The sequence below is a fragment of the Macaca nemestrina genome, chromosome 3 (assembly GCF_043159975.1).
Source record: "Macaca nemestrina isolate mMacNem1 chromosome 3, mMacNem.hap1, whole genome shotgun sequence".
Taxonomy (NCBI): Eukaryota; Metazoa; Chordata; class Mammalia; order Primates; family Cercopithecidae; genus Macaca; species Macaca nemestrina.
The window spans coordinates 161,202,923-161,225,014 of NC_092127.1; the positions used below are offsets into that span (position 1 = coordinate 161,202,923).

At 38.8% G+C, this 22,092-nt stretch overlaps 2 protein-coding genes across 3 annotated transcripts in view; one reads left to right on the forward strand and one right to left on the reverse strand.

Moving 5' to 3' along the window:
• The window catches only part of LOC139362251 (uncharacterized), a 29,423-nt gene extending 7,389 nt beyond the window's left edge, over positions 1 to 22,034 (reverse strand). Inside the window, exons 1-6 of the mRNA XM_071092691.1 lie at positions 21,950 to 22,034; positions 21,545 to 21,648; positions 20,865 to 21,455; positions 20,040 to 20,174; positions 15,713 to 15,744; positions 8,420 to 8,492 (exon numbers count right to left, since the gene is read on the reverse strand). Of these exons, the coding sequence (XP_070948792.1) occupies positions 8,420 to 8,492; positions 15,713 to 15,744; positions 20,040 to 20,174; positions 20,865 to 21,455; positions 21,545 to 21,648; positions 21,950 to 22,034 (1,020 nt within the window). The remainder of the gene's footprint in view (positions 1 to 8,419; positions 8,493 to 15,712; positions 15,745 to 20,039; positions 20,175 to 20,864; positions 21,456 to 21,544; positions 21,649 to 21,949) is intronic.
• Positions 21,348 to 22,092, forward strand: part of LOC105487761 (ArfGAP with RhoGAP domain, ankyrin repeat and PH domain 2) — a 181,612-nt gene continuing 180,867 nt past the window's right edge. Inside the window, exon 1 of one of the 2 annotated variants that reach the window (XM_071093756.1) lies at positions 21,348 to 21,484. The gene's annotated coding sequence lies outside the window, so the exon portion shown is untranslated. Of the gene's footprint in view, positions 21,485 to 21,685; positions 22,048 to 22,092 lie in introns of those variants that run through there. The other variant, XR_011621380.1, reaches the window with a different exon arrangement.

A 22,092-nucleotide genomic window follows, 5' to 3' on the forward strand; every position in this document is an offset into this window, starting at 1 on the left:
AAGAGGAAAGGAAGGAATAAAGGAAAGAAGGAAGGAAGCAAGGAAGGAATTAATTTGGGTGGAATCATTTTAGATGGGCCCTGCAGTTTTAAGCAAAGATCAACAGAGCCATCTGGGAGGCCTCAAGCCAAAAATCTCTACTCTCAATGGACTTCTGGGTTTCCCAGCAACAAACCTGCCTTGGTCACTGCCACACCCAGACATTCGCTGAGAGCCAAGAAGTAACTGTGGTCCTAAAGCAACTGAGGCAATGAGTTTCAGAGCTTAGCAGCTAGAGCTATTGGTTAGTTACACTCTCAGCAGTCAGGGGTCCAAGATGCACATTCTCATGGCAGCCACAGTAATATACATATTATTGCTCTAATGCACCTTGAGCAAGTTAATCATATTACTTCCCCCTTTTGTCTGTTTGTTTAATATATAATAATTAAAATCATTTTTTGAATATTCACTAGGTGACAGTGTTAAAAGCTTTTCATGCATTATGTCATTTCATCTTCTCAAATACCCTGTTATGATTCTCATTTTACAGATTACTTAGTTCATTTTCTTACACGAACAGGCTATGATACACTATTACATTATCTTGGTAAAACTAAGAACTACATTTCCCAGAATCCCCTCACCTATATAGTCCCTTACCAATATAGAGTTAGCAAACAGAAAAGCTTGCAAAAGATTTGAAAATTGGAAGTGATGCAGCAGACAATAGTCTGTGAAAGCTGTTTTGCAGTCTGAGGAGGTAATGGATAGATTAGTGGTGCTCAGTAGATTCCAGTGTGCCTTCATTCTCTGCTCTGCTAGGTCTTCCTCCAGCCTACTGGCCCTAAAGATCAATGCTGGCCTCAAGACATACTTCCAGACATTTGGCTGTGGACCCCTAGACTTGTCGAGTTGGTCTGTGCAGGGAGCACTTCCTATGGGTTCCCCTTTGTGGCTCAAATTTAGCAACTGAATATACTCAGCTTCTCAGATTAGCTCCTTGCTAATTTCTTTTCTGATCCTTTAACTCCTCCTCCCACACCTTCTAGTTCCTTCTACCATTGTATAAAGTCTAATTCCTGTAATGAGTCCTTATTCCTAGAACATACAGGGACTTTCCTCCTCTGCCTGAACCTTAACTGATATAGCACCAGTGCAATAAACATCTGTTGAAGGAATAGGCAATTTAGGCCTAGCCCAGGGACTGAGATCTATGCAGTTTGGACTCAGAGACCAATATCCTCTATTTTGGATTAAAGCAAGCAGAATTCATTTGTTTCAAATACCAAATGCGTGAACGAAATTTGACCAGAAGTTATCGAAATTAAAATAACTCACTTGTAATGTGAAGTACCTCATTTGTAGTTTCTCAATGTAATAATTCATCCTACTGTTTCACAATGTGTGATATGTAGAGCCAAAATTTTGTTAAAAAATTAAAAGAGCATGAGCACCTACAAATGTACCTGGATGAGACTTGTGATTTTTGCATCCTAGAAAGCAGAGGATAGAAACAGGGATTATCAGTCAAGCTCCTAATATTAAATAATGTCTACTGTGCCTAAAATTGCCTGTAAAATGTATCTTCGAGATGCTCAATTAAGTTATTCAATATTATTATGTAATTTAAGAGATCCCACCCCACCCCTGCGCTGCTTCAACCAGATCTGTATCCGTTTCATCTATTTTATTTTCATTTCCTCTGAAGATTTTGTTTGAACGAAGAAGTCTTCTTTCTCCTTTTCCTTTTTTTTTTTTTTTTTTTTGAGACAGAGTCTTACTCCATCACCCAGTTGGAGTGCAATGGCGTGATCTCAGCTCACTGCAAGTTCCGCCTCTTGGGTTCAAGCGATTCTCCCACATCAGCCTCCCAAATAGCTGGAATTATAGGTGCCTGCTACCACTCCTGGCTAATTTTTGTATTTTTTTTTTTTAGAAGAGACAGGGTTTCACCATGTTGGCCAGGCTGGTCTTGAACTCCTGACCTCAGATAATCCACCTGCCTTGGCCTCCCAAAGTGCTGGGATTACAGGTATGAGACACTGGGCCTGGCTGAACAAAGGAGTCTTCCAATATAAAAATACTTTCAAAACCACTAGAATTGATTCTCCAGATGTGCTCAGATTTATCTATGTCCAAAAATGAAAATATCTAAGTTTCAAGCTGAGACCATTACTACAAATATAAAATATACTCACGTAACCCATAACGCTTAGGATTCTGTATAAAAATTTCTGTATTAAAATTCTGTCTAAAAATCCAAGTTTTTATAACATTTAGAAAAGTATAAATTTCCTATTTATTTGTTGAAGAGTATCACTGTGTTTACATGATCTCCTAAGAAATATAAACCTACACTTTTTTGAAATTGTATTGGTGGGTCCAGTGAAGTTGTTAGTTACATTTGGTGCTTCTTGAAGGCTCCGGAATTCAGGAGAATGTTCATCAGTTAAAAATATCATAAATCAGAACTTTTGGATTTTACGAAATGAGAAAATTAAGAAACACTGACTTTCGGAGATTCTAAGACATTGTACTTTGTATTAATAAGCATTAGTAAGTAAATGAAAGTAACTAATATAAGAAGTAAATGAAAATTATGTACGAAGGGATTTAAAAGCTCTCTAGTACTAAACAAGAGAGATGTAGTTATTTACAGTGCTCTTCCCAAAGTGAATACATGGAAAAATATTTGACAAGGTAAAAAAATAAAAGAGAGATGAAAATACAGAAAATGAAATTAGAACTCTATATAAGTGGAAGCCGTATTAAGGGGCTCTTTTTAATTGACTAATTTTTCTAGAGTGGTAAATTCCCTATAAGTTAGTGTTTATTAGTTAAAGTAAGCAAAATGTGGGAAAACAGTCTTCAACATTGAGCCATTTGCTTTTAGTGTTACAATATTTGCAATAATTTTTTTTTGTGGTCCTGTAGTTATTTTTGTACATATATCTTCAAAAGAAAATGACTTTTCATAGAAATGTCTATAGAATGTTTTTGATGTACTCTGTCTTCATGGACTTTGGAATGGGCTGCTGTTATGTTGATTTTTCTCTCACATGTAGTCCAAGTTAATCATAGATAATCTCATAGATAGATACATGTGCATTCATATGTTTAGTTAGAATAACTATTCTTTATTGCCTACAATGTGACTGTTTTAAGTTAATTAGTGAATAATGTATTATTTATATTGTTTTCTTACTTATGATTCATTTAATCCATTAATCCATTGATTGTCAGTAGTGATCATGACTACCTCCTTGACCCTTGCAGACATGTATTATTCATGGACTCATCTGCATGGGCTCAGTGTAGATCTTTTAGGCTTTAACACAATCCACATTTTAAATTATTATTATTTTTTTGTTTTCTGCATTTTATTTTTTCTCTTTCCAATGCAATAATTTTTAAAATTTAATTTAAGTTAATTTTGAGTTCCAGGATACATGTGCAGGATGTGCAGGTTTGGTACATAGGTAAACATGGGCCACGGTGGTTTGCTGCACCTATCAAAGCATCACCTAGGTATTAAGTCCCCCATGCATTAGCTATTTATCCTGATGCTCTCCCTGGTCCCTCACAGGCACCCGTAACCACAATCTACATCTTAATAGCACCACAGCAATGTAGGGAGTATTTGTTATCTCTAGATGGAACAGAAACTAGTTTCCAATGACTTTATATTACTTTTGAAGAAGTTGGATGCACTTTCCATCATGATCACAGAAAAATCAACACTCTCCTATTCTCGTCAAAAAATAATCTTGTATTGACCCAAGCTTCATGCCATCAATTTATAGCAGTAAGGACTGCCTAGTATTAAATACTTTAAAGCTAAATCAAAATGTTTGATAGAACATTCACGTTTAGCCTAGAAGTGGATGATTCTATGACAAAAACTGTTAGTTAGGAATCTGTATATATAAAAAATATATCCCCAAATAGCTACCCTCCTTTTATTCTGTTAGTAATAGAACCCTGGAATTTAACAGAGCACATGAATGCCCAGATAAGGATTTCATTTTTTTGCCTCCTTTGAAGTTGGATGTAGCCATTTGATTAAGGTCTAGTCTATAGCATATGGGTAAATGTAATGAACAACTTCTAGTTCTGGCCTATAAAAGTGTATACTGTGTCCTTTCTTCTTTGCTTCCCACCAACTGAAAAGTGGATGTAATGGTAAGAACTAGCGTAGACATATTTGGCCATAGGATGTATGCTGCATGTTGATAGGCTTGGTGGTTGGCTGGCAAGTCGGCTGGTTTAGAGGCTTTCTGGCAGATAGGCCGAAAGGCTGGCTTGGAGGCAGGCTGAGAGGATAGCTGACTGGCTGAGAGTCCGTCTGGATGGCTGGCAGATCCAGAGGCTGGCTGAGAAAACGGATGTTAGGCTGGCTGGGTGGCTATGTTGTCGGGCTGCTGAAACAAAGTACTATAGACTGGGTGGCTTAAATGACAGAAATGTATCTCTCACCGTTCTGGAGGCTGGAAGCCTAGAATCAGGATGCCAGCATGGTTGGGTATTGGTGAGGACTCTCTTCCTGCCTGCAGACTGCTGATTTCACTTTATATCCTCACACGGAAGAAAGAGGGCCCAATAGTTCTCTGGGGTCTCTTTTATAGGGGCACTAATCTCATTCACGAGGGCTCTACTCTCATGACCTAATCACTTTCCTATAACTAATATCATAATATTGGGCATAAGGACTCTAACTTTGAATTGTGAGGAACACAGTCAGTCCCTGAGAGATAGAAAGAGCTGGATCTAGTCCTAGACTACTTACATGAACTAAGAGAGCCAAAAACCTCTATCTTATTTAGGTTACTGTTGTATTGTCCTTTGTTGCCACATTCAAACAAGTTTGTTAACTTATAAAACCCATATACATAAAAATCCTATACTGGACTATTAAATAGCGTGGTTAATTCTGGCCTAACTACTTACTCCCCTTTTGAATTTGAGCAAATTACTTGAAGTCTCTTAGCCTCAGGTTGCTATAACTTCTATAAAATGGGGGTTGCAACTAGGCACAGTATCTCACACCTGTAATCCCAACACTAGGAAGGCCTAGGTCGGTGGATAGCTTGAGCTCAGGAGTTTGAGACTAATCTGGACAACATGGAGAAACCCTGTCTTTTCAAAAAAAATACCAAAAAATTAGCCGGGTGTGGTGGTTCATGCCTGTAGTCAGTCCCAGCTACTCGAGAGACCGAGACAAGAGGATTGCTTGAGCTCAGAAGAGAGAAGTTGCCATGAACTGAGATCATAACACTGCACTTCGGCTTGGGCAACAGGGTGAGACCCTATCTCAAAAAAAAAGGAATTAAGAAAAAGCTGAGTTTCAGGCATAATAAACAAAATAATTTGTTAGAAATGAAGAAAATGTGGGGTTGCTATGAGGGTTAAGATAGTTAATTCGCTTAAGTGCGTGCCTCTATACTTGACATAAAATAAGCCTTCCCAAATAGGAGGTGACATTATTAAAGCAGTATTTAACCCGTTCAGTTATACAGATGTATTTTTGGCAAATAACTATCTCAAAAGTTTCTTTGGAAGTTATGTTTTTCAAGACTGCATGTCCTGAGGATACTTACAGTGATAACTTTTAGGACTTTTATTGACATTTGTTACCATCCACTAACAAATTTTCTAGGTCAAATTTTTCCATAGGCTAGAGCTTTATGATTTTAACTACTATTTGGCTATAAGTACCTTGCATTCAGAATTTTTTAAGTAAATATTTTAGATTTATCCTTAGGGACTTTCTCATTTCATTTCTAGGAAGAGTTGGACTGACCTACAGAGGTCCATATCCTAGGGGCTCTATAACTCTCAAATGAGCTTGTTAGCCTACTTCTAGCCTGAAGTCTATGGACCTTGAACAGACATCTAGAATATCTGCCTGCTGGTAACATTTTAAAGATCATTTACTTTAAATTCATGCCCACCAGAAAATTCTCAATAGCTTCGCTGCAAGAAGTAATATTCAATAATGTTCTGTGCATGCTACCTACTGGCTATGAGATTCTCTAATTACACTGGACCATTTTTTTTTCAAAATGTGGTTCAGTAAATTAAACGCATTGTACAAAAAGATGGTTTCCCAATCATGTACATTTAGGAAATGCTAAATTAAACAAGATTAAACAGCTTTCTTTCAAGCAGGAATCCCTTGAAGACTTTAATATGGTAAAGGTAACCCATAGATCTCTAGGAGAGAGTATTGATTGAAGGATTTTCTAGGATTACACGATCAAGTAGTTCTTGTTTTTATAAAGCACTACATATACCTAATATAAAACCATAGTTTGGAAATGCTTAATATAAAATGTTAAGTTTGATTGGCTTAAGGAAGGCCATTGGAAAGCCTCATAGGTTTCTGCTGACATAACTGTCCCAACAGATTAACCATTAGTTAAATGTTTTCTTGGATCTAATTTTTGCTCCTTAACCCCCCTTAGACACTATGCATTAAAATAATCACTATTGCAAGGGACTGCCCTCAGTCCCAATTCTGGCTTTTGTCTTCATTGAACCTTGCAACTGAGGTCCCTGTAGGCCTAATAGCCAAGAACCTTAATTTTTTCGAGGCTTTGACATGCCATCTTGCCTAGCAAGCAAATCCATTTACTTTGAATTCTCCATGATATTATTGTGGCTTGCGGATGACCTGCCTGGTAATGTTACTGACTGAACCCATTTTTTTCTCATGAGCTGTTATGAGTCATAAAATTATTTTCAATGCTCAATGATGCCACAAGGAACCTAATTGGAAATTAGAATTTAGAATGCATAGCTAGATTCCGAGAAATCATAGCTAAATTACAAATTCGTCAGAAGAAATTCGAATCAGTAATTATTGGCTGTATTATTGATACATGAGAAGATATGTGAAGGAGTAGATGGAATACTTTGAAAACTTGTCTCTTGTTGTTTCACAGTGTTTAATAAGAAAATTATCATCGTGTGAAGGCCTATACCCAGGACACACCTCAATCAGTGAAAGATTTCTATCAATAACACAGAGGAAAGCTGCTGTTGAAGTCTGTTATCTGGGCTAACTTTTGGCTATGGATGCAAGAAGCCATTTTAATAGTCTAGCTCCAGTCACTATTTAAACTAGTAACACTCCAGTCCCATAGGGAGTTGTTCTGATATAGTAATTACAGTGAGCTAAGCTATACATCTGCCAGTGATACTAAACTTGAGTGCCAGCTCTACTGTTTACAAAGTAGGTGACCTTGGGTGAGTTAACTAAACTCTTAAACCTCATAAATACCCTCATCTATAAAATGAGGCTAGTAATAGAATCTAATTCATGGAGTTGCTGTGAGGATTGAAAAAGATAGTTTATGTACTGGGCTTGCGTATGGGCAGTATTTAATAAATATAACCTAGTATTACTTATTAATTAGTATTAGTATTAGTTATTGTTAATAATAAAAATGAGATTATGTACTGGGCTTGAATATGGATAGTATTTAATAAAAATAAACTGGCAGGGTGCAGTGGCTCATGCCTGTAATCCCAGCACTTTGGGAGGCTGAGGTAGGTGGATCACAAGGTCAAGAGATCAAGACCAGCCTGGCCAATATGGTGAAACCCCGTGTCTACGAAAAATACAAAAAAAATTAGCTGGACATGGTGGCACATGCCTGTAAGTCCCACATACGCAGGAGGCTGAGGCAGAAGAATCACTTGAACCTGGGAAATGGTGGTTGCGGTGAGCCAAGATCACACCACTGCACTCCAGCCTGGCTACAGACTGAGACTCCGTCTCCAAAAAAAAAAATATATATATATATATATATATATATATGTATATAATAAAATAAAAAATATAACCCTAGTATTAGTTATTAATTAGTATTAGTTTTTATTATTAATAATAAAGAGTTATTTATGTACTGGGCTTGCGTATGGGTAGTATTTAATAAATATGACCACCCACACATACATGCATGCACACACTCCTTTAATAATAAAAAACTCCAGCCTTGTTGATGTAGTGGCTTGTTTTTTTCTGACTCCAGTCTCCTGAATGATATACTTGGCCAAAGGCTCTTATCTCTTATTCTTAGTTTATGTCAGATACAGTGTGTAAAGCAAGTCTGAGGTTCAGCACTGAAGAAGGTAGGACATCAATTCACACATCAGAGGCAAATGCCAGCAGTGTGTCTTGAACTTTACTAGAGGCTGTAGGGAGCATGGCTGTGGTAGACCTCTGAGGACACTTAATTTATTAAAGAAACTTAATGCACCAAAAAGGGACCCAAGAGGGATGTCAAAAGCTGCTGCTTGTGAGGAAGTATTCCCAGCATCTCAAGAGCAGCTGGCGGACTCCAGACTCTAGCAGTGGTTGGTCGGTGGGTGGGGGATGGAGTAGAAAAGAGAACTAGGAAAGTAAGAGCCAGAAACGTACAATTGCACTCACCAATTCACAGACCGCCCTTCCTCTCAATCTCCTTTTCCCCTTGACTTGACGCTTGAGGGGCCAGATGCAGCAGCTAGCGAACAAGCAAGGAAGTGAGCATGTGGGAAGAAAAAGTTTAGCCTTCTCTATTTCACTCACCACACCGAAACAGGTGAGACAGCCTTTTAGATTTAAAGCAGGCTTGTGAGAGAGGGGTGGTGACTGAGCACAGTAGGCTTTATAATGAATGAACTGTACTAGAGTTAGTCTCGCATACTAGATTAGACCAGACACTTTTACAATATAAATTAATATTCTTGTCACTGACACAGATGGGAAGACCTAGAAGACCCACCCTATATTTCATTTGGGGGCAGGAGAAATGTAAGTTCAGAAGCACAGTTTGGAAGGGACAATAAAAGAAAAACTTCAGTTCTTTAGATTTCATTGTTCCCTTTTGAATTCTGCTGTATCAATAAAACATTTACCTATCTAATAATTATTCACATGCTTTGCTTTTTATTTAGAAGTTCGCTCTGTAGATTATAAAGATAATCTAATACATTAAGTTGCTTTCTTTTATATGAAACAATTGCTTTGTAAAAACTGTCTTCACCCAGTGCATAAAAGGAGTATTTCCAGTGCTGTTTCATTTTCTTGTTTTTCTGGAGATGAATGAAAAACAAAAATCTCCTTTTTTTAGTGTCCTAGAAACTGTTTTGAAAAAGCCAAGCATTCATGGCTGAATGAAGGCATGAGCAGTAGTTCCCTTATAAGCGAAAGAAAGAACAGTTCAATCAAGCATGACTACCACAGTTTCCTTAAAATGTTTGCAAAATCTACTGGGCAGACACCATGTTTTCTGATTGCTAAACTAGATTGAAGTAATGTGGGTATGAGAGTTTCCACAGGAAAGAACAGAAAACATGACACAGGATGCCACAGAAGCCATGTGGAGTGAAGGAAATGCAAACCTGTAAGTTAGGCCTTTGAAGGTCTGTGCACCTGCTGTTCAGCATAACCGAGACGGTACGTCATATTTCACACATAGAAAAAACGATCAAATGGCAGATAGATACCTTTTCTGAAAAAATGTGTTTTAGAGAAACTGAGAACACTACCTTTTCAGCCAGAAAAACAGGATATATGGATTTTTGTTTTCTAAAGTAAGAACAACAGATTTCACTGGCACACAAGTTACTAGTAACCGATGTACACACTGTACATTAAGTCAATGATCAATGTCTTTTTAAATCATGTGCCAATTTCTGGAACTAGCTACAGGGAAAGTAATTAGGTTAGCATCTTTACTGCCTAATCTACCAAAAACTTTTCATGAAGTGCTGACACATTCTTATCCTCTGTTCCCCTTCCTCCAATCTATTTTTAGTTACTTGGTTTGGGGACAATTATTGAATTGTTTATACAAAACAAAAGGAGCACCTCACATTAAAACAAATTAAATCTTCCCTAATTGCTTAGAATTCGACTGTAGAAAATGGAAGGATGAATTCACTGGATGTCCCTTTTATTTCTCTAAACACGGACGTATTGAATTATAAATACAAAAGAATTTTATAAAGACCTCAAAATATTAATTATTCCTATGTATTATTTGTATGTTATGGTCTATAAATGCTCAGATGCCATGACAATTCTATAGATTAGACTGTGGAGTTCTTTGCACATATGGCATAGTAGAGTGGGTAAAAAGATGGCCCTGAAATTGTATATGAGCTACCAAGTAATGCATTTGAAATTTAATCTCTGCATGTCCATGTGCTCAGCTGAAATATGGGCATAATAATAGTATCTTTCATTAAAGGTTATTTTGAAGATTATATAAGGTAAGGAGATAAAGTGAATTACATTCTCCCCTTTTAAATCCACTCAATGACTTTCTATTGCCCTTTTGATAAAATCTCCACCCCGAACATGGCCTCTAAGGCCCTACAAGATGTGGCTACCCGTACATCCAACTTCATCCTGTCTACTCTATTGACAATCTAGCTGAAAGCTTTTTTTTTTCTTTTTCAGTTCCTCCAAAGTTCCTGCTTTTTGCTGCCTCCAAGGTTTCACAAATTCTCTTCTTTGCCTAGAACACATCTCCACCCTCCTCCTCACAGCACACATAGCTCCCTCCCACCCAGCCTTCACATCTCAGTTTAAATGTCACTTGTTTTAAAAAGGACTTTTCAGATTTACCAATCAAAAATCATTCCTTCTCCTTATTTTTCTGTAGCATAGAATGTTGTTTTTAATATTTACCACAAATGTTTGTGGTTCTTGGTTTGAAATGAATGGACAGACAGACAAGAATCAGGCAGAAGAGTAATTCAATACTTCTTTTATTAATTTTAGACATGTCAGGCTCTGGAAGCTATGGTTAGATCCAAACTTCCCATAGGTCTTATAGCTTGGAAAAGCAACACAGAATTCTGGCTTTCTGAGGGCAGCCCACACAAAAAGAAAGAGGAGATGAAGAAGAAGGGATCATCGGGCCAGTGCCTCCTTCCAAACACACCAAAAAATAAATTACTGACCTATCACAGGCTGAAGGTGTGGAGTGGAATGCAGAGAAGGCAGAAAAGGTTAGGAGGGTTAGAAATTCCCTCCATCTGAACTCAAGACTGAAAAAGCATTTCCTCCATCTCAACTAAAATTTATGAACTTGAACCACATGCACTGACTGTTTTTGAGGTCAGAGACAAATATAACCATATTCATATGATTTAAACATTATACATGGAAATGTATACATACAGAAATATGTATGTATGCATGCATCAGTATCCTATGGAGTCTATGTAATATAGATTTATATATGTATACTATACATATAGTATGTGATACGTAATATTTGTGTGTATTCATAATACATGTATATGCCATACACACACATATACATATATACACATTTGTGTAATTATTTGGGTAATATCTGCTCTGCAATCATACTGTAAGCTCTAAAATGAGAGTGAAGTAGATCTACTTTGCTTACCACTATAGCTTTGTGGTTCATCACAAAATATCTATAAAAATTAGTTGAATAATAGCTGTAAGGTGTTTGACATGTAATTTGACTTATTTTAAGAACTCAGTAGATGGTACCTATTATGATTGTACTGCTTCTGCTTGTGCTGATAAAATAGTCTTAATATGTTGGGTATTAAATTTTGGTCTGGACTGTATATTTGTAAGACTTCCATTTCAGAAATTCATAAGCTTGCCTCAAAGGTTGCTCATACAGTTTAACAGACTATAATTTCAGGTAACATCTCCTAGTTGCAACCTCCACAGCTCTGGAGTCATAACCCCAAGGAGAAATAGGGTGAGGAGCGACTATAACAAACTAAACAGTGTATGTACTGCCCAAAAAAGGCAGCCAGTTTTCCAATCCTTTTTTTTTTTTTTCTTTTTCTGAGATGGAGTCTCACTCTATTGCCCAGGCTGGAGTGCAATGGCACAATCTTGGCTCACTGCAAGGCTTAGACCGCAACCCGGCTTCAAGCGATTCTCCTGCCTCAGCCTCCCAAGTAGCTGGGATTACAGGCGTGCACCACCATACCCGGTTAATTTGTATTTTTAGTAGAGATGTGGTTTCACCATGTTGGTCAGGCTGGTCTTGAACTTCTGACCTCAGGTGGTGCATCAGCTTCGGCCTCTCAAAGTGCTGAGATTACAGGCATGAGTCACCCCACCCAGCCTCCAATCCATTTAGACTTGCTTTGGCAAGTGTGAATGCAGTACTATCAGGCCTTCTGACTTTTTTTCAAGAGAAGCTAAAATCCCTATTTTAAAATAAAAAATATACATTTTCAAAACTAAAACATTTCTGTGATCTGAATCATACGGTGAACTTTTTGCCTTCATGCTACTCACAGGCAGTTAGTCTGTGACCTCTGCTTTTAGAACTATTAATACTTTTTGTGTATTTCACTTACCTTTTACATTGATATTATTCTGTGCTTTTCAGATAAGTTTTAACAGCTTAATTTCATTGCTTTATAAGAAATCTATTTCTAGCTGTTGCTTTTGCATTTCTACCTCTCTATCTTTTGCTTCTCCAAATCCCTCTTCCATTTTTTTCTTGATGTCAGAAGAGCTTTTAAAGCTAATTATCTATTTTAAGTATAGCATTTTTCACAAAAAGGAAAAAATGGAACTACACAGTATTTTCAAGACACATCACAAAGAAATCCATTTGTTCACGTGTTTAGTAAACTCAACTACAGACATACATGAGAAGAATTGACACATTAAAGTGGAAGCAATGAATTTATATACAGTGAATGTATTTTGTCTATAAATCCATTGGGCAAAAGTTAGGTTTTCTTTCATCTCTCTTAGTAATAAATTTTCTTTTCTTTTTCTTTACAATTCAACTTTTGTTTCAGACTCAAGTGGTATATATGCAGGTTTGTTACTTGACTCTGAGGCTTGAGGTGTGAATGATTCCATCACCAAGTGGTTAGTGTAGTACCCAATAGGTCATTTTGTAGCCCTTACTCCCTACTCCTTTCTCCCCATCTAGAAGTCTCCAGTGACTACTGCTGTCATCTTTACGTCCGCAGGTACCCCGTGCTTAGTTTCCACTTGTGAGAACATGCAATATTTGGTTTTCTGTTTATGAGTGAACTCACTTAGGGTAACGACCTCTAACTGTGCCCATGTTGCTGCAAAAGACATTATTTTGTTCTTTTTTATTGCTGCATAGTATTCTATCTTGTATATGTACCACATTTTCTTTATCCATCCACTCTTGATGGGCATCTAAATTGATTCCACGTCTGTGCTATTGCGAATAATGATGAGATGAATACATGAGTACGTGCATCTTTTTGGTAGAATGATTTATTTTACTTTGGGTATATGCCAATTAAAGGGATTGGTGGTTTGAATGGTAGTTCAACTTAGTTCTTTGAGAAATTTCCAAACTTCTCTTCACAGTGGCTGAACAAATTCACACTCCCACCAACAGTGCATAACCATTCCCTTTTCTCTGCAGCTTCACCAACATCATTTATTTTTTGACATTTTAATAATAATAGCCACTCTGACTGGTGTGAGGTTGTATCTTACGGTTTTCATTTGCATTTCTGATTTTCATTTGTATTTCATTTTTGGTGATTAGTGAGGTTGAGCATTTTTTTTCTTATTTTTGTTGGCCACTTCTATGTCTTGTTTTGAGAAATGTCTATTCATGTCCTTTGCCCACTTTTTAATGGGGTTATATGTGTTTTGCTTCTTGAATTGCTTAAGTTCTTTATAGATTCTGGATATGAGACCTTTGTCAGATGCATAATTTGCAAATATTTTCTCCCATGCAATGATTTTTCTTAGAAACATTTTTCCATAGAAAAATAAAACTAGTTAGGCAGAAACTACTGGATGTCAACAAATTTAAAATGCAAATTTTAAATTTAATATTAAAATAAATAGAATTTTTATATACTGTATATCTACAAAAATGCTCTTTGAGACTTTTTTAGACATAGATTTTTATCAAATATCACATAAAATCACACTACTCTGTTTCCTTGTCTTTCTGCAGTAACCCAGTGCAATTTTTTTTGAAGATAATTTTGAATCATGAACTCAACATATGCAGTAATGCAAATAATTCAAATGAAGTGATGACAATATAAAACACTTATGATCAAGTTCAGGAGCATGTAGGCAGTGACAATTATGTTGTGACTGCCACCTGGCCAACAGTAATTCATTTTAAGATGAATTCCTCTTTCAGAAGAAGTGTAAAAATACACATATTAGTATTAATGAAATACTCTCATCTATAGTGCTTAAATGAGTTTCTGAAATATTAATTTTATAGGAAAACTTTTGTTAACTTTCCTTTAAACTTTAAAAATTTTTTAAATCTTATGTTTAAAAATAAATTATTTCCACAACACCATCAATTTTTGGTCAACAATTGAATTGACTGAATATTTTTCACTGCCCCTTTGTCTAGGGTAACCTGCAGTGCCATCCACTAAACTGCTCTCTTGCTTTGAGAAAGAATGAATAAAACTTTCAAAGTAACTCACAGCTTGTAACAAAGAACTGAAAGGAGACAACATAATGAATATAAACATTTCAGATTTGATAAAAACAAACATTTACCTAAAGCTCTAGGTTGGGTACTTCAGGGAATTCAAATAGTAATAAAAATATTCCAGGCCGGCCATGGTGACTCATGCCTGTAATCCTAACACTTTGGGAAGTTGAGGCAGGAGAATCACTTGAGGTCAGGAGTTTGAGACCAGCCTGGCTTACATGGTGAAACCACGTCTCTACTAAAAGTACAAAAATTGGTTGGGTGTGGTTGCAGGCACCTGTAATCCCAACTACTGGGGAGGCTGAGGCAGGAGAATCACTTGAACCCGGGAGGCAGAGGTCGCAGTGAGCTGAGATTGCGCCATTATACTCTAGCCTGGATGACAAGAGCAAAACTCTGTCTCAAAAAATAAATAAATAAATAAATAAATAAATAAATAAATAAATAAAATAAAATAAAATAAATAAATAAGTATTCCAAGTGTGCAGAATGCAAGACTGACTGACAAGAGTATTCAATAGAGGTAAAAAATCAAAGGGCAGTAGGAGAATCAGGAGAGAGTATTATAAATTCCTGAATATAAGATACATCATTTCTCCCAAATAAATAATGCCTCAAAACAAAAGGTCCTTATTATCAAAATGTTAAAAAAGTCTTCTCTGAGGCATCACAGTGTAATACTTAATGCATGTACTTTGAATTCACATTATCTCTGTTCAACATCTGATTATTTACTGCTTGTGAGTTCTTGGATAACCTTTCAGTTTCATCATTGGCTAAAAGGGAGATACTGATATTACTTACCTCCTAGCCCTGTTGAGAGAATTTACAAAGCTAATAATGTGTCACAATGCCTGGTACAAAAATATATGTGTCATAACATATGTATTATTTCTATATTTCCTCCCATTATTGTACATTAATCTGAATGGCAAAGTACTAAATTCCTGAGGTTGAAGAGGTATCTGCACTCTCATGTTTATTGCTGCACTGGTCACAATATCTAAGATATGGAATCAACTTGTGTCTATCAATGAATCAATGGATAAAAACAATGTGGCATGTATTCACAACAGAATACTATTCAGCCTTAAAAAAGAGGAAAATCATGTCATTTGTGACAATGTAAATGAACCTAGTGGGAATTATGGTAAGTGAAATAAACAAGGCACAGAAAGACAAATACTGTGTTATCTCACTTACACATGTAATCTAAAAAAGCTGAATTTATTGGAGAGTGGAATGGTACTTACCCGGCTGGGAAACGGGAGAGTTGGGAGTGATACTGGCGAAAGGATACGAAATTTCAGTCAGATAGAAGAAATAAGTTCAAGAGATCTAGCATACAATAGGGCGATCAAAGTTAATAACAATGTATTGTATTCTCAAAAATCCCTGAGAAAGTAGATTTTAAGGGTTCTTACCACAAAGAATGTAAGGTAGAGCATATGTTAACGATCTAGTTTTACCCATTCTACAACATAAACATATTCAAAACATGTTGTCCTTGATAAATATATACATTTTTATTTGTCAATGAAAACTTTAGGCCGGGCACAGTGGCTCACGCCTGTAATCCCAGCACTTTGGGAGGCTGAGGCGGGCAGATCACGAGGTCAGGAGATGGAGACCATCCTGGCTAACATGGTGAAACCCAGTCTCTACTAAAAATATACAAAAAATTAGCAAGGTGTGGTGGCAGGTACCTGTAGTCCCAGCTACTCGGGAGGTTGAGGCAGGACAATGGCGTGAACCCGGGAGGTGGAACTTGCAGTGAGCCCAGATTGCGCCAGTCTGGGCGACACAGTCTGGGCGACACAGCAAGACTCCGTCTCAAAAAAGGAAACCAAAAAAAAAAAAAAAAAAAAAAACTTTAAAAAAGAATTTACCTTTTTCCAGGCTTAAAAGAAAGCTTGTACCTAAAGCAGAGAATAAGCTACTGAACAAATAAATATGAAGACATGAAGAAAAACGCCTAAGCCAAAGTTCCCCAGAAAATACAGCCTGAGACAAAAACCTATATGTGAGCACTTTACTAGGGAGTGGATCCCAGGGAGCAGGGCTGAAGGATAGGGCTGAGATGGAATATAGAAAGGCAAGGAAAAAAATATATCATAAACATGTCTGTAGTGGCCAGGCTCGGTGGCTCATGCCTGTAATCCAGCACTTTGGGAGGTTGAGGTGGGCAAATCACTTTAGGCCAGGGGTTTGAGACCAACTTGGTCAACCTGGAGAAACCTTGCCTCTACTAAAAATACAAAACTAGCTGGGCATGGCAGGGCATACCTGTAATCCCAGCTACTCAGGAGGCTGAGGAAGGAGAATCACTTGAATCTGGGAGGTGAAGGTTGCAGAGAGCCGAGATTGCACTACTACATTCCAGTCTGGGTGACAGAGTGATGAGACTATGTCTCAGAAAAAAAAAAAAAAAAAAAAAAAAAAAAGAGCCCATAGTGTTGAAGTCGTTGAATGTTAAAATTTGAAAATGTGAATCAAAATATTTCATAAAATATAAGTGGAAAAAGCAGTATATTTTAAAATATAATTTTACTTCTATAGAAAATCATGTAAATTGATAAATTAAATAAGTAGACATTTGCTTATTTTATCTATATACCTAATTTTCATATTTGGCAAAGCAATGCTGGATTTTCTTTTAGAAAAAAGGGAAAGATTATTTTAAATTCTGTTGTGTAAATAATTCTGACTATCAGAAATTTGGAAAGTCTTGAGAAGGAGGTAGGATTTGAATCAAATCTTGAAGAATAATTTGAGAAAATAAACTAAAACTAAATGCATTGAGTGGTTACTATTTTTTAGGTGCTGTAGATATATAATCATATTAAATTCTCATAGTATTATTATTCTCAGTTTACTTATGGGGAAACTGAGGCTCAGGTAAGTTAATGAATTTGCTCAAAAAAATGCTGCAACCTATACTGGTTCCATTTTGAATGCAGCCTTTTCCAAGCCTTCTACTTTTTCCAAGAGACAAAACAGTGCAGAATGGATCCTGGAGAAGACTGGGTTGGAATTCTGCCTCCCCTACAGTCCTAATTGTTTGATTTGTGTAAAACACTCAATTTTTCTCTCTTAGGTTTTCTTATCAAGGAGATAACAACATCTCACCAAGAAACTGTTGAGATACTTAAATGAACTCTTGTAAGTAAAATGCCTGGAATAGCAATTGGCACATAGTGCTCAATGGGTATTAGCCATCATGTTGTACGAAAAACTAGGAGGAGGAAAAGGAGGGAGAGAGGAGAGAAGAGAGTGAGGAGGAAGAGGAGAGATGGAAGATTTTCACTATCTCAAATTGTCTCCTTGACAAGTAGAGTGCATTCGGGAACAAGGGTTCACAACAGTAAATACATAGATAAGCATAAGACACATCTTTACCTGTTTTTTTTACTGAAACTCTGGGAAAAATGGGCAGGAGCTGGTCATTGTGGAATCATTCCAGCCTAGATGAAAATTACTGAGAACATATGTTCCAGTGGTCTTGAAAGTAAACAGATTTTCATACTTTTTTTTTTTTTTTTTTTTTTTTTTGAGATGGAGTTTCGCTCTTGTCGCCCAGGCTGGAGTGCAATGGTGAGATCTTGGCTCACTGCAATCTCCACCTCCCAGGTTCAAGTATTCTCCTGCCTCAGCCTCCTGGGTAGCTGGGATTACAGGCATGCACCACCATGCCTGGCTAATTTTTTGATATTTTTAGTAGAGATGGGGTTTCACCATGTTGGCCAGGGTGGTCTCCAACTCCCAACCTCAGGTTATCTGCCCGCCTCTGCCTCCCAAACTGCTGGGATTACAGGTGTGAGCCACTGTGCTTGGCCCATACCTTAATCCTTGTTAAGCCAATTTCCCTGTGTACTTTGCTCTCTCAATACCTCACTGTGAAGGCTGCGAAATAAAAAATTTATACCCTAAGAATATAGCCTAACTGTGTTCAATATATTCACTATTTACTACTTAACTTCTTTAAGTTTCAATTAAACCTATATTTATAAAATTGAAAAAAGAATTTTAACTCACACATGTTGTGTATACACAGCATATATGTTAGGTATTTGGCTAGAGTCTGGCGACTATCGATCAATTAATGAAATGTAGCTTTTGCCATATTTCCTCAGACATCTTTATTTTCCTCCATATATTAAGATTCATTAAACCAGAATACATCTTATAACTAATGTAAACATTCAGTAAGTGAGCACTGTTCTTCTTTGTTTCCCAGGGCTATTATGAAGTCATTGTTGTACCTTGTAGCATTTACCTTTATTTCCCCTTAGAAAACACTAAATCCAGAGATTGCATTGTATTTGGTAACCACTGTATTTTCAAAATGCCAAACAGAGATTAATAATTTTTAAACAATAAATGAGTGAATAATAATCAAAGAACTAAGATATTTTTGCGAAGAGGGAGAAAGACAATTTCTCAATTAGTTTATAAAATCTAGCAAGCAAAGTAACTTGAGGACAAAGCAATGCTTGAACCTCCCAGACATAACTGATCTAATAATATTTATTTATAACCCACCTTGTTTAGATGGGTTACAATGATAAAAATAGAGCCAGGCGTGGTGGCTCACGCCTGTAATCTCAGCATTTCGGGAGGCAGAGGCAGGCGAATCACTTGATGCCAGGAGTTTCAGACCACCCTGGCCAACATGGTGAAACCCTGCGTCTACTAAAAATATGAAAATTAGCTGGGCGTGGTGGTACATGGCTGTAATCTTAGCTACTCAGGAGGCTGAGGCAGGAGAATGGCTTGAACCCAAAAGGCGGAGGCTGCAGTGAGCTGAGATCGCACCACAGTCCTCCACGCTCCAGCCTGGGCAACACAGCGGTACTCAGTTGAAAACAAAAACAAAAACAAACAAAAAAAAGAGATAAATAAATGAGAAGTATGTGAGAATTTGGAGAGGGAAAAGGGGAAAAGAAAACACACACACACACACCCGTAAAACGAAGCCAGAAAAGAGCCACATAAATAAAATTCCTCCTATAAATGCTATAGAAATCCAAAGGAATAGTTCCCGTGGTTTGGAAAATGTCAATAAAACTTTCCTGGTGGAAATGAGGTCGGCTATGAGGTGTTAAGTTCAAAAGGAACTGGATATTTGGTATCTCTAGCAAGACAGAGCTGTTTCAGAGTCTCCCCAGGGAAAGACGGTGCTTTTGGGCAGGTAGTGTGGGTGAAGGTGATGACTGAAGAATCCTGAGGGCCCAGGTTCCTGGGAAGCCTCTCTCTTTCGGCACTTCACCAATTATCTCATTTTCATAATAAGGTCTGCACTTTCCTTAATTGCTTCACTTCCATCAACAGGAACAGGGGAAAGATAAATACATTTCACCTTTTAATGAAGAGAATTTCAGGTAGTCTGTGGGAGATGTTTATTTAAAAAAAAAAAAAAAAAAAAAAGGCTGGTAGGGGGCAGCGTCTCAGGTCTGTAATCCCCAGCACTTTGGGAGGCCGAGACAGGTGGATCACTTGAAGTCAGGAGTTTGAGACAAGCCTGGGTAACAAGGTGAAACCCAGTCTATACTAAAAATACGAAAAAAAAAAAAAAATTACCTTGGTTGATGGTGCGCGTCTGTAATCCCAGCTACTTGGAAGGCTGATTTGGGAGGATAGCTTGGACGCAGAGGAGGAGATCCAATGAGCAGAGATCGCGCCACTACACTCCAGCCTGGGTGACAAAGTGAGACCCTGTCTCAAAAAAAAAAAAAAAAAAAAAAAAAAAAGGTAGTTGGTTTGTATCATTCTTAGCAAACTATCACAAGAACAGAAAACCAAACACCGCATGTTCTCACTCATAGGTGGGAACTGAACAATGAGATCACTTGGACTCCGGAAGGAGAACATCACACACCGGGGCCTATCATGGGGAGGGGGAGGGGGGAGGGATTGCATTGGGAGTTATACTTGATGTAAATGACGAGTTGATGGGTGCAGCACAGCAACATGGCACAAGTATACATATGTAACAAACCTGCACGTTATGCACATGTACCCTAGAACTTAAAGTATAATTAAAAAAAAAAAAAGTAGTTGGTTTGTGAACTTACTCGCAAACAACTGGGTTTTACGGACTCTTAGATATTTGGAGGTCTACAAGGGTTCCTTGGGATCCCCTATTTTCGTTCGCTGCCTCCTTTGTCAGAGTCCAGCTCAAAGGGGAAATGCCCCTCTGGGATCTAACCATCACAGGTGCAAGAAGGAACAAATTTACATAGAAGCAGCCTGGGGAAATTAGTGCCCTAGATGAGTCTTCAGTTTGAGAAACGCTGAGATAACACTTTAAGTACTTGGAAGAGTAATACTAATAATCAGTCGTGGCGAGGTTCCGCCCATTTGACATTCAACCCCCCATGAGTGCGCACAGACAAACCCACTGGCCAGGAGGAGCCAACGCAAGGTCCTGGGCATCTCCGTCCCGGGAAGGTGGGTAATGCCCTTGTCGCTCTGGGCTCCAGGGCGCGCCCCCGCAGCTTGGGTCTGACGCCTCCGGGCCAAGGTGCGCCAGGTGGCGAGGGTGCCAGGCGCGGCCAAATCGCGGCGGTCTGAGTCAGTCGCCCAACTATGCTGCGGAACCAGGGCGGCCGGCTGGGCCGCCCCCGCCGTTGAGCTCCGGCTTCCCCCGCGCGGGTCGCCTGCTCCCCGCCCCCGCGGGCCGAGAGGAAGCGACTGCCTAGGCGAGGCGCGGGAGCACCTGAGCAAGGCGCGGGCGCCGGGCTCGGCGTTTCCGGAGCTGAGCGCGGGTCCGCGGCCCGCGCTCTCCGCGCTCCCCGCCTCCAGGTGCGGCCGCGACGCGCCGGCCCCACTAACAGCGCCGCCCGTGCGGCCGCCGCCAGGCAGCAGAGGCGGCTGCGGACAGCCGGCGGGGACCGGGAAGGAGGAGGCCTGGCGCCTTCGGCAGAGGGGCGAGGACCGAGCGCCCAAGGCTAGGAGAGACGCTGGCCTTGGGCTTCCCAGCGCCGCCTCACCTCGCTTTTAGAACTCCGCGACCCGCGCGCAAGGCGAGTACCCAGGGCCTCGGGAGGGCTGGGCCGGGATGGCCAGCGCCGGGGTGGGAGGACCCTGTCTGGAGGGGTTGGGGCTTTTCGACACTTCACCGGGTAAATTTCCTGAGCGCAGAGTGCTCGGCGCTGGTGTCCGCCCCTTGGATTTCGCGTGTGGGCGTCTGAAAGGAAACCAGAAGCCGGTAAGTGATCCAAGAACTCCACTTCTGGGATTTGACCCGGGAGGGTGACGATCCGGGTAGACAGCTAGACACTCCCTCCATTCCTCTCCCCCATCTCCAAAGAAGAAGAAGCTGTAGTGAGTTTCAGGCACCAAATTATTTACTCGGTAGAGATCATGACTTTGCCTGGGTGTCTGTGCTGCCCTGCACCCTGCTTGTTATCCACGTTAAGACGACTGGCCTGTTAATTAACTTTAATTACGATCATTTGGCCTGCACCTGCCTGAACCCGATACCTTACACGGGAACCTGTATGCAGTGAGTTTACCAGATTGATCTTTCTTGTTTACTTTTGGAGACAGTTCTCTGGGAGAAGTGGTGTCCATCCTATTTAATAAAGTAAGTTTTATTTTCTCTAATTCTGGCTTGTTTTCTTAAACACTT